This window comes from Ambystoma mexicanum, chromosome 12, assembly GCF_040938575.1.
Source record: "Ambystoma mexicanum isolate Mex_15411 chromosome 12, UKY_AmexF1_1, whole genome shotgun sequence".
Classification (NCBI taxonomy): Eukaryota; Metazoa; Chordata; class Amphibia; order Caudata; family Ambystomatidae; genus Ambystoma; species Ambystoma mexicanum.
In genome coordinates this window covers 120,250,176-120,266,864 of record NC_090936.1, presented here as the reverse complement: position 1 = coordinate 120,266,864, position 16,689 = coordinate 120,250,176, and the positions used below count along the sequence as shown (strand labels likewise).

The 16,689-nt window shown below is 45.3% G+C and overlaps 1 protein-coding gene across 2 annotated transcripts in view; it reads left to right on the top strand.

The window, feature by feature from the left end:
• The window catches only part of EFCAB6 (EF-hand calcium binding domain 6), a 1,227,964-nt gene that overhangs the window by 259,123 nt on the left and 952,152 nt on the right, over window positions 1-16,689 (top strand). For both annotated transcript variants that reach the window (XM_069628134.1, XM_069628133.1), the window contains exon 7: window positions 6,323-6,441. In XM_069628134.1, coding sequence (XP_069484235.1) covers window positions 6,323-6,441 — 119 coding nt within the window. The remainder of the gene's footprint in view (window positions 1-6,322; window positions 6,442-16,689) is intronic.

Sequence of the window (16,689 nt, the reverse complement as noted above, 5' to 3'; positions counted from 1 at the left end):
TTTTTTTTCTCACTCTTTACCTCCCTAGCCTCCCCTTTCTGTTTGTCTTCATTCTTTCTGTCCCTTTTGCCCTCTCTTGTTTTTTTCTCACTCTTTACCTCCCTAGCCTCCCCTTTCTGTTTGTCTTCATTCTTTCTGTCCCTTTTGCCCTCTTGTTTTTGTCTCACTCTTTACCTCTCTAGCCTCCCCTTTCTGTTTGTCTTCATTCTTTCTGTCCCTTTTGCCCTCTCTTGTTTTTTTTCTCACTCTTTACCTCCCTAGCCTCCCCTTTCTGTTTGTCTTCATTCTTTCTGTCCCTTTTGCCCTCTTGTTTTTGTCTCACTCTTTACCTCTCTAGCCTCCCCTTTCTGTTTGTCTTCATTCTTTCTGTCCCTTTTGCCCTCTCTTGTTTTTTTTCTCACTCTTTACCTCTCTAGCCTCCCCTTTCTGTTTGTCTTCATTCTTTCTGTCCCTTTTGCCCTCTCTTGTTTTTTTCTCACTCTTTACCTCCCTAGCCTCCCCTTTCTGTTTGTCTTCATTCTTTCTGTCCCTTTTGCCCTCTTGTTTTTGTCTCACTCTTTACCTCTCTAGCCTCCCCTTTCTGTTTGTCTTCATTCTTTCTGTCCCTTTTGCCCTCTCTTGTTTTTTTTCTCACTCTTTACCTCCCTAGCCTCCCCTTTCTGTTTGTCTTCATTCTTTCTGTCCCTTTTGCCCTCTTGTTTTTGTCTCACTCTTTACCTCTCTAGCCTCCCCTTTCTGTTTGTCTTCATTCTTTCTGTCCCTTTTGCCCTCTCTTGTTTTTTTTCTCACTCTTTACCTCTCTAGCCTCCCCTTTCTGTTTGTCTTCATTCTTTCTGTCCCTTTTGCCCTCTCTTGTTTTTTTTCTCACTCTTTACCTCCCTAGCCTCCCCTTTCTGTTTGTCTTCATTCTTTCTGTCCCTTTTGCCCTCTTGTTTTTTTCTCACTCTTTACCTCCCTAGCCTCCCCTTTCTGTTTGTCTTCATTCTTTCTGTCCCTTTTGCCCTCTCTTGTTTTTTTTCTCACTCTTTACCTCTCTAGCCTCCCCTTTCTGTTTGTCTTCATTCTTTCTGTCCCTTTTGCCCTCTCTTGTTTTTTTTCTCACTCTTTACCTCTCTAGCCTCCCCTTTCTGTTTGTCTTCATTCTTTCTGTCCCTTTTGCCCTCTCTTGTTTTTTTTCTCACTCTTTACCTCCCTAGCCTCCCCTTTCTGTTTGTCTTCATTCTTTCTGTCCCTTTTGCCCTCTCTTGTTTTTTTTCTCACTCTTTACCTCTCTAGCCTCCCCTTTCTGTTTGTCTTCATTCTTTCTGTCCCTTTTGCCCTCTCTTGTTTTTTTTCTCACTCTTTACCTCTCTAGCCTCCCCTTTCTGTTTGTCTTCATTCTTTCTGTCCCTTTTGCCCTCTCTTGTTTTTTTTCTCACTCTTTACCTCTCTAGCCTCCCCTTTCTGTTTGTCTTCATTCTTTCTGTCCCTTTTGCCCTCTCTTGTTTTTTTTCTCACTCTTTACCTCTCTAGCCTCCCCTTTCTGTTTGTCTTCATTCTTTCTGTCCCTTTTGCCCTCTCTTGTTTTTTTTCTCACTCTTTACCTCTCTAGCCTCCCCTTTCTGTTTGTCTTCATTCTTTCTGTCCCTTTTGCCCTCTCTTGTTTTTTTTCTCACTCTTTACCTCCCTAGCCTCCCCTTTCTGTTTGTCTTCATTCTTTCTGTCCCTTTTGCCCTCTCTTGTTTTTTTTCTCACTCTTTACCTCTCTATATCCCTCTTTAGCTTTCTTTCCCCTCTTTATTTCTCACTCTTTCATTCTCTTGCTCTTTCTCTTCCTCCTTCACTTTCCCACATTCTCTCTCTTTCTCGTTCACTCCACTTTTTGGCCCTCGTAAACCCTGTGGCCCGTTCAATAGCGCTTTGGCGTAAGGCGCTTTATAAATAAAATAAAATACAAATACAATAAAAAGGCTCTCCACTTTTCTAGTGCCTGTTCATTGGCTGTACCCGAGCTCGGCCCCCACTGGTCTCAGTTTCCCCCTCAGCACCAATTCTAGTCCTTGGTCCTCTTGGCTTGGCCAATTCTGGTTTTCTGCTTTGGAAATCTCTGTCCACTTCCTCCTCCTTCTCCAACCTCTCCCTTCCTCTGATGATCCCCTCCTTCCTCTCTTCGTCTAGGTACTCGGACCTCCTCGTGTTTCAAATCTCCTTCTTTCTTATTCTCTATCCCCCCTCTCCCTTACACTTCTTCCTTGCGCCTCCTATCTGGTATTTCCCCCCCTCAAACTCCATCCTCTCCCTGGTACCTTCACCACCTCCTCTTTTCTCTGGTGTGTGTGTGTCTTTCTATCTTCCTCTGTCTCTCTCTTTCTCTCTGTCTCTGTCTCTCTCTCTCTCTCCTCCAATGTCAACCTCTCCTTCACAAGTCTTCTTCCTTCCATGTCCTCCTTCCTTTCTCACTTCACACAACGCCTCTGTGACAAAATGCCAATGTTGAACCCGAGTACCCTGAGAGTTTTTGTTTTTTTAATATAAAATGATGTGTGTGCATCTGTCTCTTGAAGTAGGATCTGCTAATCAGGTCCTACTTCCATAATGCTTCATGCTGAAAAGTATAGTGCAAATATGTCACTCTGCTGGATCTGATACCGCTTAGCATTTACCTTGTTGCTTGGCAACATGGAGTTGCAAATGGACATGTGCATTCCTGCCAACAGTTTATGGAACCAAATGTCCAAAAGTCAGGGTCTACTTATAATACATGTGTAGCCCTGATCCTAAATTAAATCTGTATAATTGTGTGCCCCCAGAGCCTGGTGGCTGATAAACATATACATATAAGACACGTTTTGACATGGTGGCCTCTTAGAAGCTACATTTATACTGGCTAAACTATTGTCCGCTTGGTTGCTAATCACTCATGCACTGACATGGTCTTATCTGTATCGGCATCTGGGAAATGGGTTTCATCCAAAATAAACTTTTGGGACCAGCCCAGGAAGCCACCCCTATTAATATCTTTAGGAAGGTTGTCATCTCCACCAGAAGACAAGACATTTCCTCAGGGGGTTAGCCAGGAACCACTCCTTCAAAGGCAAGCCCTATGAAGACAATGTAGCGCTCACACAAAAGTGGGTATTCTGAGTCTCATTCAGAAAGGAGGAGGGGGTGGAGTAGAGTCACAGAGGAGTGTATTTTCCAGTAAGAGAGTGGTTCCACCATCTTGGGTTTTCATCCGGCTGCCAAACGTGCTGTATCCCGTCCACCACTACCTGCAGACAAAGCACTCTGGGTAGCACATCACCAGGCAGATGATTCTGAACACAACAGCCAGGATTGGACCCTTTACATAAGGCTAGAAGGGAACTAATCCACTGAAGCAGATTGTCTATTTAAGGTAGTGAGATCCCCCTCTCTGTTGAAACATCTTTGGACTACCAAAGAAGAAGGAGTATACTCCTGGATTTTTTTTTTTTGGAGGGTACAGTCTGTTGCAAAGTCCTCTTCCATAGAGGTAAGGACAATGACTTGCAGGAAAAAGACAATCCTTTTCCCTCAACAATCCCAGAGGGACGATCTGCTGGCAAGACAAGGTCTACTGCAAGTTGAGACCACTGGTACCACCAACCTGCTCCGCTGGATCCTGCAAGTGCTCTATAGACACCTTCCTGACTGGGAAGTGCAGAACAAAGGATCCAACTTGCCCTTGTAGATCCTGGACAAGTGGCCCCTGCCTGTCCCTACATCTCCAAACCGCTTCCACATTGGTTTGGTCACCTTCAATGCTATCTAAGTAAGGGAACCGCCTGATCCATTTTCGGTCTGCCCGTTGAACTGCCTCACTCATCTCAGAATTTCACTCGATGCTCCGCTATCTCTACATCGGAGACCCGCTGAGTAAGCTAGCATCCCCAGCTCGACGCTGTCTGCCTGGTTATTAGTTCTTCAGGCTCCAAACCATCAATGTTGCAGTACCATGACGCTGTGTTGAGTCTGCTTGCCATCAAAATCAAGTCTTTTGCTTTTTTGCACCCGAGGCCGCCGAGTCTTCCAAGGCCACTGAACTGACACTACCTACCTTTTCTCATTGTCTTCGACTCGCAAGCTGTCACCACTGCCGAAACTCACTGCATTGTTGGATTCCATTGACGCTGCTCCCAAACTCGACACCGGGTTGGCGCTGACAGTGCCCATACTCCTGGTTCAATGCTGAAAAGCTTGCAAAGCAAGAATAAAGGTACTGATAGTGGTTGTATCCCTCCATGTGTGCTTTAAAGGGCCCTTGTGACATTTAAGACCCCACTCCTTACCTTTTTAAGACATTACCCTGAGCTGGAACATTTGCTCAGAAATTGTTTGCTGGTTACCCCTGCCTTCAGACCCAGAGTGCCTTTTCATTAAAACGTTTGCATTCTCTGTTTTCCCTTAAGTGGTTGGACATTAGTGTTTTTCTTAGTTGCATGTATTTTCTGTTTGATTAAAGTGTCCTATTTTCATAGATCCTCTGTTGGACACTCTTTTATTTTGGTATCATAGACCTATAGTTGTTTGTATAGCTATTATGCAAGCTCACATCTCTGCAGAAGAGTATAGCTTGTCCGAGGGCCCATGCTCTCTTAAAAGGGGGCGGGAGATCTAGCCGCCAGAAAGGTGCCGGTTTCACCTTTCTAATTGGGGTCACTGCTGGTCTTGTAGTAGTGTGGGGCTTAGTAGGGGTTGAATTATTTACTCATCCTTGTAATCCTGAAGAGCTGTAGTGGCGATGTCACATCCTCAGGGCCAACCTTTTTCCAAACTCACTCACTGTGGGCTTGCCCTTTGCCATTTTATATCCAGGCTCAAGTTGGGATTGGGACAGTGAGGATCTTACTGGGATACCTCAACCCTGTTGCCCATTAAAACTCTGGATGGGTTGGTGGCCGGTGGGCCTTACTCCTGTCCATGTGTTTCCCACAGCGTTCTGATTGCTTGTCCCTACATCGAGGACTGAGATCTCAAAGGGGGGACCTGCCATCAGGGAATCTGGTAGCCTTGCCATGATGGCCACCTGATTCTGTCATTGTTTGCTTAGGTCTGTGTGAGTGTTGCTTTTCTTCCCTGCATTTCTGACTCGGATTCCTCCTCCACAACCAGTCTACCCTTAACTTCATCTTTGTGAAATGTGACAGTAAACATTCTGTAAAATGGTGATTGCAAGTCTTGTTACCACCCAGCCTCATGGGCCACTTGGCTTGGACTCTCACCCCTGCGTTCTGTGTTGAGCGCGCGGTCTGGGCTCGTGGACTGCAATTGTCGTCTATGATCTTCAGTGTCCGAGTCATTTATTTTGACTGTGTGTGGGTGTATTTAGGCAGACCATGTGATGAGGGTGATAAAGACGGCACGGTCCAGGTGGATCCCCCATATACCGTTCCCATGGTCCGTATCTCAGGGTGGGGGTTCCCCCCCCCCCCGGCTTCTTTACCCGACTTGCTCGCAGTGTTTTGTGTGCATTCTGTGCACCCTGCCACCCTGCGGCACGGACTCCTGGCCATCCCTTGCACTGGGGCCTGTATCTGTACCCATACTGTCCCCCCACTCTTCTTCTGCACTTATCAGATACACCCTATCTGACTAGCCTTGCACTTTGCCTTCACAGGCTGCACTACCATTGTTTTTGATCATCTTAATTATTTATTTATTATTTATCTTTTCTCTCCTATGCTCTGCACTTTCCAGTTCCTCCCCACCCATGCAATGTCACTGGACAAAGTAAGATCGCTTTTGTTTTCTCCCCTGTTCCCCTCCCTTTGCCTGGTCACGCTCTGAAACACCTGTGTACGAGCGCGATATAAATAGAATGTATCATATCACATCATATTATTCCCAATGCCAGTGCGACATTTGCTCACACTGAAACCCATAGAAGCATTTGCCCTTCTGAAATGTGCACGCGTTGCTCCTTTAGGCTGATCTCAACGCTATGGGCCAGTGTCACGTTAGCATCCATGCTCTCTTGCATAATTGCATACTCGACTAACGCAACAGATTTTATATTGCACATTTGTTTCAATATGTTTCTGAACGACTAAAGTGATAGCTCATGGCAAAGAAAATTAAACTAATAGAACACAGTTTAGTAGCTAATACAATAAACATGAATGAGCTGATCTTCAATAGTTGGCTCGTCACATGCTGTTCATAAGTAATGGTTTCCAAATAACTTCCGATGTCCTTGGGAAATTTGGCTAGTTCATGTTTTGACGGTTCTCATGCAAGATGTACTATTGTAATTGCAGTGTGTTATTCCTCGCTTAATGCCCGCTCCTCGCGGAGCCTTAAAACATTCTCTTTGTTTTGGCAGACTCTGGAGCCGTTATTGTGTTGGCAGCAGAAATACAATTGATTACAAAAACCTTCTGAAAAATCTTGGTATTAATGTCGACATAAACAAGAGGCCCATAAAGGAAAGTGTGCAGCAAGGTAGGTGCTCGGGCGAAATGGACTATGATATATATATATATATATATATATATATATATATATATATATATATATATATATATATATATATATATATATATATTAATACAGGAACATGCAGAAATCCATTGAAATGATCACACGCGGATATCCTTTTAAACTGGGGCATCTCGAAAGAAAAGTAGACGATAGTAATGTTAATTATTCTACTTATGATTTCAATGGTGCCTGCATGTGATGCTAAGTTACTGAATGCTAGACTCATGTCATTGGTGCCTGAACCCTGTGGTGTCCAGGCGAATGCCCGGGTTCCTTCGCTAATTCTCTTTAGCATTTGATAGGACAGGCATCCCCCGCTCTGGGACCTGCGGGCCAGGCTATTGCCCGCTTTGGGTCCCATCAGTGCAGGGATCCTGCTTTCTGCTGAAAAGCTTATGTGATCTCCAGACACTAAACAGGTCGCTATTCGTGGCGTCGAGATGGTTTTCAGATAAAAGGGGTACTCGTGTCTTGGTGGAGTAAACGGACGGATGGGGATGGTGAGGTTCCAGTGAGGGGATGGTGAGGTTCCAGTGAGATGTGTTTGCAAGTGTTCATTCCTTCTACAAGACGTCTGGAGAGTTGCCGAATAGGCTTAGTGCAGGCCAGGCTCTTCAGAGGTCTGGGCCCTCTGCAGCCACACCATCCGCTTCTTCAGAAAACGACGACCCGCACCTTGCCATATTAGCATGCATCCCAAGGGTCACAATCCTGGCCAGTCACATTATGCTTTCTGTCGCTAGCTACAGTGATGTAAATGTAATTTTATTACATTGTCTGTGTTAGGAAAGATTTCCATTTATGGGTAATTTTCCCTCCAGTTGTGAAACCCCCCAAAGTTTTGCTTTTGTGTGACCATCCTAGCCTGACTTTTACCAGAGGAGCCCAGCCTTTTGCTGTACTCTGCTGGACTTTTGCTCATCTTGTTAAGGGGAAACTGACATACCCTTCAGACTGTCAGTAATGGGAGACTTTGTTTCCCTTAGTCTTTCACCTTGTTGCTATTTGTTGGTAACTTTTTATCGGTGCACAATATACCTCCCAGTACAGTGCGCCGGGGTCTCTTTTTCATTTTTAAGGCCCTAGACACCCTCAAAGGATTTTTGGTGAATGTACAAGTGTGTCCAGGAAAGAGCTGGCGGCAGCAGTACTTTGAAAGCATTTATTTTGACTCTTTTCAATGGTCCAACCCGCGTTTGGCCCAGGACAGTGGCCAGTGCCTAAAATGGCCATGCCACGAGGTCCTTTATTCTGTCCTTTTGCCATTGTGTCCCTTTGCCTTCCCCAGGTCGAGCAGACCCGGCAAATTCCTTATTTAGTCATGCAGACCCCCGCGCAAACCGAAGCTTTCGCAGGCTTCTGCAGCCCTTGTGTGTGCGCCCAGGATGTGGGCTGGAGAGGTCTAGTTCCAATACACACCCTGGGTGCCAGGATGTCTGGTGTGCTGGGATGACTGGGACCACTGTGGTCCGTGATTGGTCCACGCCTGGGATGGCTGAATGTGAGCAGATCTCCCATAGGTTTCTCTTCATTTTGGCGCGAAGGAGACTTTGGATAAGAGCAGGCACTCTACACCCTTTCCAGGTTGATCTTCTGAGTTCACCCCGAACTTAGTAAAGGAGCCAAGTATCCAGAACCAAAGAAGCAGAACCGGGGAACCTACGGTGACCCACTGGAAGGTTTGGCACCCCGACCCAGCTGTTATCCTGTCAGAGCCCATGTTTCTCATCGATCATAGAAGGCCTGGAAGGGTGCTTCTACCTGTTGAAGTAGTGGGAGTAACTACTCTTGGCACCTCCTGCTTAACCTGCAAACAAGCCCCTTCAGAAGTGTTCCTGGACCGCCCAGTGAACTGGCCAGCTGGTACTGGATCTTTGCTTTGGAATCACCGCTGTTTTCGACCTGAGACCGTAACCTCTTGGTAGAAGGCACTCTCCCGCCAAGTTTTGTACACCTAGCATTCCTAGGACTGGAATTAGGAGAGTCCAGCCGAACCCGAGCATATGCGGTACCCGTGTTGCCCAGCTGAGGTGACGAGCTTTATGTGTGCCTTGCTGCTGTGCTCTCCTGTGCACTAAAATGACCTTCATTGGAACTGGCATGGTCCCTTCCCCAGAAGCGGTGTAAAGGCCACTGTACCGCCACAGACTGAGGTCCCGGAACGCAGCCCCTGAAAGCCGGAGAGACGCGCAACTGCTGGACTGGAACCTACAAGCGAACTGGGTTTGACTGGCGAAGTTTGGTCCGAACTGCTTCGAGAGTCAGTGAGTACTTGCAACCCTTACCGGTGGCCCCTCGTGCATCCATAGACTTTTACGCACGATTGTCCCCAAGGGCCACTCACCATTGTAGGGATAGTCTGACCGACCATCCTACTCCTGATTCCTGGAAATAGATGTGCACCCTTGTAGAGACCCTCCTCGAATATTGGAACTCTATTTTTCATCGCCCTACCCCCCTTCCTGTGACACTAGAGCCCCTTGAAGAGATCCCTTGTGTACTTTAAAGCACAATCGATTGCTGCCGCACTGACTGTACATTTGAGCACAAGGCTCCACGCTTCGCAAGGATTGGACTGCCTATTAGTTAGGGTTGAGGCTGCTGAAGAATTGCCTAAAGTATGTTTGCACTGTCTGATCCTCTTCTGTTACCGGTTGTGGATCTTTACTTGTTTAATATTACTTTAGGCCAATAGTTAATGTATATATGTTCCCTAGTATAGTGTTTTGGTAGTATTGTTAATATTGCTGTGGTTTCATCTTGTGTTTGATTTAAAAGGCCTTTAATAAATGTATATGTATTTTTGATATATACACCTGACAGAGTAATTTGTGGTGTTTACTGTGTGTGCTCATTGTGGACTTTCAATCACCCTCACACCCCTCCTGAGACCTAATCTTGAGCACCAACGGTGCTACTTTGATTGGTCTGGCTTGTCCAGAAGGTTACCCTGTTCCAAGAAACTAGGCTGACCTTCTGAACTTCTACCCACCAGGTCAGAGTGCAGAAATCCATCTGAACAGTCTGGACGTGTTTCTGTAGTGACGTCACTAAATAAGTGTTTCTTGTACACAAATAACTATGCATGGTTTTAAAATACATGGACCATTGGAAATCTAAGCCACAAGAATGCAAATCCACGCACACGTGCAAAGACACTTTAACCAACTCTGCAAAGTGATACTTTATCATAACTACACAACAAGATTTTTTTTAAAGGAACATCAATCTATTGACATCAAAACCCAGCGCTTATCATGATTATGATTGGTTATTTATAACTCGCTTAATACCCAGAGATTTCTAGGCGCGGACCCGGGGATAAAACCTGTGGTGCCCCGCGCTGTCTTGCTACCAAGTCGAGCGTGTTGCCCCTGAGCTATCTTGCCGAGACCGCTTAACGAAAGAGCCCTGAAAGTAAGCTTACGGATTAATGCAACACTGAAAAGGCTGAAATTGCAGAGCGCTGAGCCCCTCTGTACATCACTGTTGCTTTGGTATGTTAATTGGTGTTTGTGTACCATGCATCGGCTACTCGCGTGGCCTACAAGCGCTGCAGGATTTTCCAGCACGCGTTGCTGCAATGTTCTGGTGGCCTGAGACTAAGACGGTGGTCTGAGTGCATGTCAAGGTGGGCGAGTGATTGGATAATTGTAAATGTTGCTCATCAGGTCCAGACGTGTGTTGATGAGTTCTTGTTACAGAGTCAAGTGTAGACGAGTATAGCAGGAGAGTGTGTCAGATGCAGATTCTGTGCATGCGTTATTCATTCAGATAATGCAGGATAGTGCATGGAGGTAGGTTCTTGGCATGAGGTGTAGTGTGTGTATGATGCTGTAGATGTTTGGCTACTGGCTAGTGGCAGCTGTCGTGTGTATGATTCAGAGTTTTTGGGGGATTGTGGCGCTGCGCTTATGGTCCTGCATCGCTTGAATTTGTAGCAGCAGATTGTTACGTGCTGATATTACGCATGCAGTATCATAGTTCGAGTCATGCAGAGATGCTTCTGTACTAGCCGCTATCATGATTGTCCTTCTGTGTTCTATTAGTTTGAAACGGTTGCCCTCATTCTCTAGGGGTGACGAGTTGGCTTGGGTAAGGGCCTGGAGAAGAGGCATGTTTAGACTGGCCTACGACTAGAGTAGGGGATTACCTGTTCTTGGAATCAGTAACTGGCATTACCAACCATAGTTATATACAGTACATCCTCCAAGCCAAGGCGATAGAAAGGCCAATAGCTCTAAAATTGGCTAGGGTGTTAGCCTTTCAGGTGGGTAGTAGAGGCAAACAGAGAAGATTTAGTGTCCGCAAGAGAATCCTTGGACTTCACTGCTTCCGAAGTTAGCAATATCACCTTGGTATCTATGGGAATGAAGGGACATTGATGGCAAGTTCCATGAGATGACAATGACGGGGAGAACAGAGAGTCCTTTGGTAGGTGTGCCAGTTAGCATTGGTGGCCAAAGTTAATCTTAGTTTTCAATTTGTGAAAGCGAGTTTTGTTATAATCTCCTGAGTTTAGTAGTTTCTCTCGAAGAATTATACTTGGTGGGTTGGTCTCGGTCACCTTATGTTTCCTCTTGCTCTTTCTGGAATCATGAAGCCACTTCAGAAACAGCTAGCTGCTGCCTCTGATTCCCATGGCTCAGAAAGGATCCAGAGGGTGTGTGAATTAACACTGATTAACTACACCTGTAATGGCTGTTAGCTGCAAGTTGAGACTGCTTCCCTGATGACGTGATGAGCACAGAAACCGGTTGGAGGGGAACATCAGTGGCAGAGAGGTGAATTATGCACTGAACCAGAGTGTGTCCCTCCCATCCTGTACTGCTTTTTCAAATGAACTATATGATTATTTGTGTCTGGTCATTCATATGCTTCCCTAGAAAAGATTATAATTATTCAAGTGCCATAGCAACCTTGATTACTAGTTATCTACATGCCACAGGTCGAGGTCCTTCCTATTGACCACCCTCACTTTCGTCAGTTGCGGTCAATGCATTGCGTAGGAAGGGCTCATCCCTGCAAAGTAAATCGCGTTTTGGACCCTGATGTGCAGTTTCAGCAACCAAGAAAAAGATTTGAAAACAAGATTCTGGATTTCTTTCAGCAAAGCACTGCTTTTCATGCAGGCTCCATTTTTACTTGTTGTGAAGCCCAGTGACATGTTTCAGCAGTGAGGTCCCCGTTCCACCACCGACAACATGCATGGTAGATTTGACAGCCATCTTTTCGTGTTACAAAGCGTAATTTCCATAGGTTTTGGCGCGCACAGGGGTTTTGCGGCCATTTTGATAATTCTGGCACCATCAGCACACAGTGATGCCGCAGGGCAGAGCATAAGTGGGTTAATACATCCCACAGCGGCTAGTACAGTAAGCTGCAGATTTGCGTGGTTGCAGAAGTCAGGATTTGCCCCAGACGTACAGTCCAGACTTCTTAACATGCCCTTTGATGTCACACATCTATATGGGAGTAAAGATGATGAGAGTTTGGAGAAGCTGCAAACTTCCAAGGCGGCAGCCAAATCCCTTGGAGCTGCGATTAGGCAAACTCCAAACTGCCCCACAGGCGCGCCGTGGAGGGCTAGGTCCTTTCACTATTTTTCTGCATTCGGAAAAGGCAGAGGACATCCAGCTCAAAGAGGTCAGAGACGATTTCCCCGTGGTGGACAGGGTAGGGGTACTCAGACCGCAACAACAGGAGATGGTTTATTCTCAGCATCTGCGTCAGCCGTCCCAAAACCTCTCTGAGGTGTTACATCACAAGACATCAGTAGGAGGCAGATTACCTCAACATCTGACAGAATGGCAGGCTATTAGTTCAGATGCTTGAGTATTGGAGACAATTGGCCAAGGTTACTGTCTGCCTTTCCTACAAACACCTCCGAGTCATCCACCAGGGGACCACTCATTGAAGATTCTGGATCTGCTCCTTATGCAGGAGATTTTAACCCTGCTGGAGAAAGGTGCTATAGAACCAGTACCTGTAGCGGAGAGGAACAAGGGTTGGTACTCCCCGTATTTTCTAATTCCGAAAAAGGACGGAGGATTGAGACCCATCTTGGATTTAAGAGACTTGAACAAGTTCCTCAGGAAGGACACATTCAAGATGGTGACCCTTTCTCAGATCCTTCAGGCTCTCCAGCTTCAGGATTGGTTGGTATCATTGGGCCTTCAAGATGCTTACTTTCATGTGCCTATCCGTCACAAGCACAGAAAGTACCTGAGGTTTGCCATTGGCAACTTGCACTATCGGTTTCGGGTGCTACCATTTGGGCTAACCTCCGCCCGAGGGTTTTCACCAAGTTAATGGTGGTCGTGGCAGCGAGTCTCACGAGAGGGAGGATTCCTGTCTAACCCTACCGACGATTGGTTGATCGGGGCCAATTCCCCGGAACAAACCCTAGATCATTTAAGTTACACGTGCCACTGCTTCCACAGACTAGGCTTCTCCGTCAACTTCAAGAAGTCCCACATGATACTGTGCACTAGGACCTCAACCGGCCCATAAAGCTGGGGGTTTCCCAATATCACTTTAAGCACTTTAAGATGTGGAAGCAGCACCCGTGAGATGGATGGGGATGCAGATTAATACTCTAGCATCAAATCAATAATGACATCTCAATGGTTTGGCAAAGGAAGTCCGTTTAATGACAAGTACAAAAAACAGGGAGTTCATGAATATCAGCAATCGCTCGATCTTCCTTCTCACTTCAACAACTCCAACGAACTTCATAAAAAACACATCTTTTATGCTAAATACTCATCACTGATGTGTAACACTTAAAATATTGCATGCAATTCTATTGGTTATAGAAAGGTAACTTTAATATAGGTACTATATCTGTATATGGTAACAGTGTGAGGGGATTGGACAAACACTGTCAGGTGGGGCATCAAAGCCCTACCTTAAAAATGGCTACTGTAGACGTCACTAAAAGTACGACGTCTCGTTGGTTCTACACTAACTATAGGACCCTAGATTACTTGGTCCACTATGATTGGGTTGGCAACAATCCCACTCATACTTCTCCTCTAGCTTAGCAGCATGCAGAATGGCCGGCCAGGTGCAGGGAGCTCGTCTGCACCCCCAGCCTTCCTCCAATTATTGCTACAATCAATCATCACCTCAGTGGTCATGTGTCAATTATTTCTTTGTGTTTGGCCTCAAGACTGCTTCTCGGTCTGGAAAGTTAAGATATCTGTGCATGGCGCGAGGCCACGCATAGGTGTGAAGTTTCATCCCTTCTCGCTTGGCTGGTCACGTGATTCAGAAACTGTGAAATTGTCTTATTCTTCATGCAATTCATGTATTTGATTTAATTTTGCCAACCATCTGCCTTCTGTGGCTTATCTTGACCTTTCAGAATAGGGTACTCTGTTCTTTGCTTCATTAATTGTATCCACTGTTGGTCTATTTCAGCCGATACGACCTTGGCTTCTTGGCATGATTTGCATGCATCCGAGTTTCCTTCTGTCTTTAGTTTTCGATTTGCTTGCTGAGGGGCTCTTCTCCTGAGAGCTTTAGTAACCTTTGGTTGATTCTGCTCTTGTGCATAGTGGAAGTATACTTATATAAAGTGCTCCCTTTGAGGTAGATATGTATAGGTGGAGCTTGCTGCAATCTATTTTACTACTAAGCATAAGCAAGCCTCACAATTCTTTGCTTCTTGCGGTTCCATGCATATGTACACGTGTAAACTAACTGAATATCTTCATCGTGCTCATGGCATAAGCTTCTAACATTTTGACATTGTTATTTCACTTTTAGGTTCATAATGTCGCTTATCCATGGTGTTTTGTCTCTTTTCGTCACTCGCAGGTCGTCATATCGTCTATATATGAGAGTCAGTGCGGGTTCTTGTGACATCACCATTCGTCGTCTTTCAGTATCTTTTTAGCTTCTTCAGGGACTGTGCTCTGACATTCTTCATTTTGTTTCGTTTTGTAGATATGGATTTCTCAATGGGTACCTTACTGTCCAGGTTTTCTTAGGTGTCGGTACTTCAACAGGTGCTATTCTTTTGATAGGTACTAGACAGAGCCCCACTGCAGCTCTCTGCTGGTTTATTTGCTCATCAAACATCACATATTTTGGCGTGAATGTTCCTGGTAATTCAAAATGACCGGTTGGAGTGCGGGTTGTGCATGGGACCTCCTCTACACTCGCCCCTCTGGGCGATTCATCGACCACTCGCACGTCTTCTTTTGTATCTTCCTTTGGTTCATCCTCTGGGTCCACTTTTAATTCTTCTGGATCCACACATTTAGGTTTGAATAAATACATCTTTGGAGTCCATATCTTTATGACTCCCTTCAAGCTTCCTGCTGTTCTCACAAGTTCATTTTTGTTCCATGTCATTAGTTGACATTGTCCACTTGGGCTGCAATAGATCTATTTTCCCACATAATTTCTATGTTTCCTTGGATATTGAAACTTTGTTCCTTCTGGTGCATAAATGATGGCTTTTACAAAGTCCCTTGTTCTTCATCAGTCAGGTCCTTGGGTTTCCATCCTGGTTCGACATCAATCATGATCTTCATTCCTATGGCCTTTTTTGCAGTTTTCTGGCACTGGGAGATTATTATCTTGATAACACAGATCCAATCAGTATCATCACTAGCAGGGCTCCTAGGAATTTGAATGCATCTGCCATCCATTGTGGAACCCATGAGAATAGTGATCTAAACCAACTGTCATCGTCCACTTCATCAGTGTCATCAATCATTTGATTCTGTAATTTCGTCAGCATCCCTACGGCCTCTGTTAAGGTTCCATTTTCTTTGTCGTGAGATGGTATAAATGTGCAACATGATTCTCCAATTTTTGCACAAACACCTCCATCCATTGCTATGATCATATCAAGGCCATATCTGTTCTGGAGAGTCATTAGTCGGATTGCCCTTAACTCTTCTTTGATTGCATTGAATCATTTTATGGTCGTGTTGATGGTTTGCAGTATCTCCCATCTGGTTATCTGCAACCATTTAGTATTTGCTCCAACTTGAACTCGTGGCATAAAAATTGTCGTGCACACTGATGAGGTTAGGCTGAACAGTCTGTGTTCATATGGGATTGCATGAAAACCTTCTTCTGATTTGGCCAAAAAGGAATTCTCTCTCTTAATTCTATTCATCAGTTCCACAGACCTCCTCTTCTTCAGGTGAGCATCTGTTTTCGGGAAACTATCAATTTTCAGATCACTTTTTGGAATCACCAATACTGGAACATGGACATTCACAATTGTGCTTATACCTCGCCAGTTTCTCAGCAGTCTAATATATGTTTTGGATCCACATGCCCAATAATGATCCATGATCACTGCAGTACCATGTACCATTCCTGGGGCGTCAAAAACTCATCCACAGTTTTGATTCCCCCCCCTCCCATTTTCCTTGTGCCATTATTCCTGAAGCAGAATTTTGGGCTTTCCAATGGCACTATCTGCAAGGGTCCTCCCCTGTCCTCGACCCATGTCAGTAGTTTGGCAAGTTTTGGCCATAATGGCTTGCATCCATTTCGCATTATGTTAATGGTGGGCTCATAGTGACCTAAGACCATCCATGCTTTGCAGATCACCACTCCTTTCTCCCATCCTTCTGGTGAAAGTGCTGTTCCCCAAATTTGCATTTGGCCTCTGTTCTTCCACTTCCTGGCTTCTCCTGGAGTTTTTCCTTGGACATTTAGTTTTTGATTTGCCTCTCTTCTGATCTTTGCTCCTTTAACTCCAGGTTTCTCATATCTGAGCACAATGTGCTTTGTTTTTCCATTGTTCCTTGTCTTTATGTCCTAGACATAATCGTCTTCATTTGGATCAGTTGCTTCAGTTTCCCATTTCAGTGAGGCATCACTTCCCATGAACTGGCCTCTGGTCTTGCACATTGCTATGTGTGATAGACAGTGTGCCGTCTGCACATCTATTTCAACAGCTACGAAGATCTTTGATTTCCCCATGCTGTAAGGTAGGAGTGCACAGACAAAGCATTCCTCCTCTGAATTTCGTCTTCCAACTTCTTTCATATGGTGGTACAAGATGTTATTTTCCAAGTGTGCTGTGCTGTCCAGGTAGTCGTTTAGGTCATTATCATCTCCTTGTATGCTTCTCTTGATTCTCAAGTTTTTCATGTAGTTTGCTATAACCACGTCCTTGAACACATCCGTATGGCTTCTTCTTGCTGGCGGATTCTCGGGTATCTCAATACATGG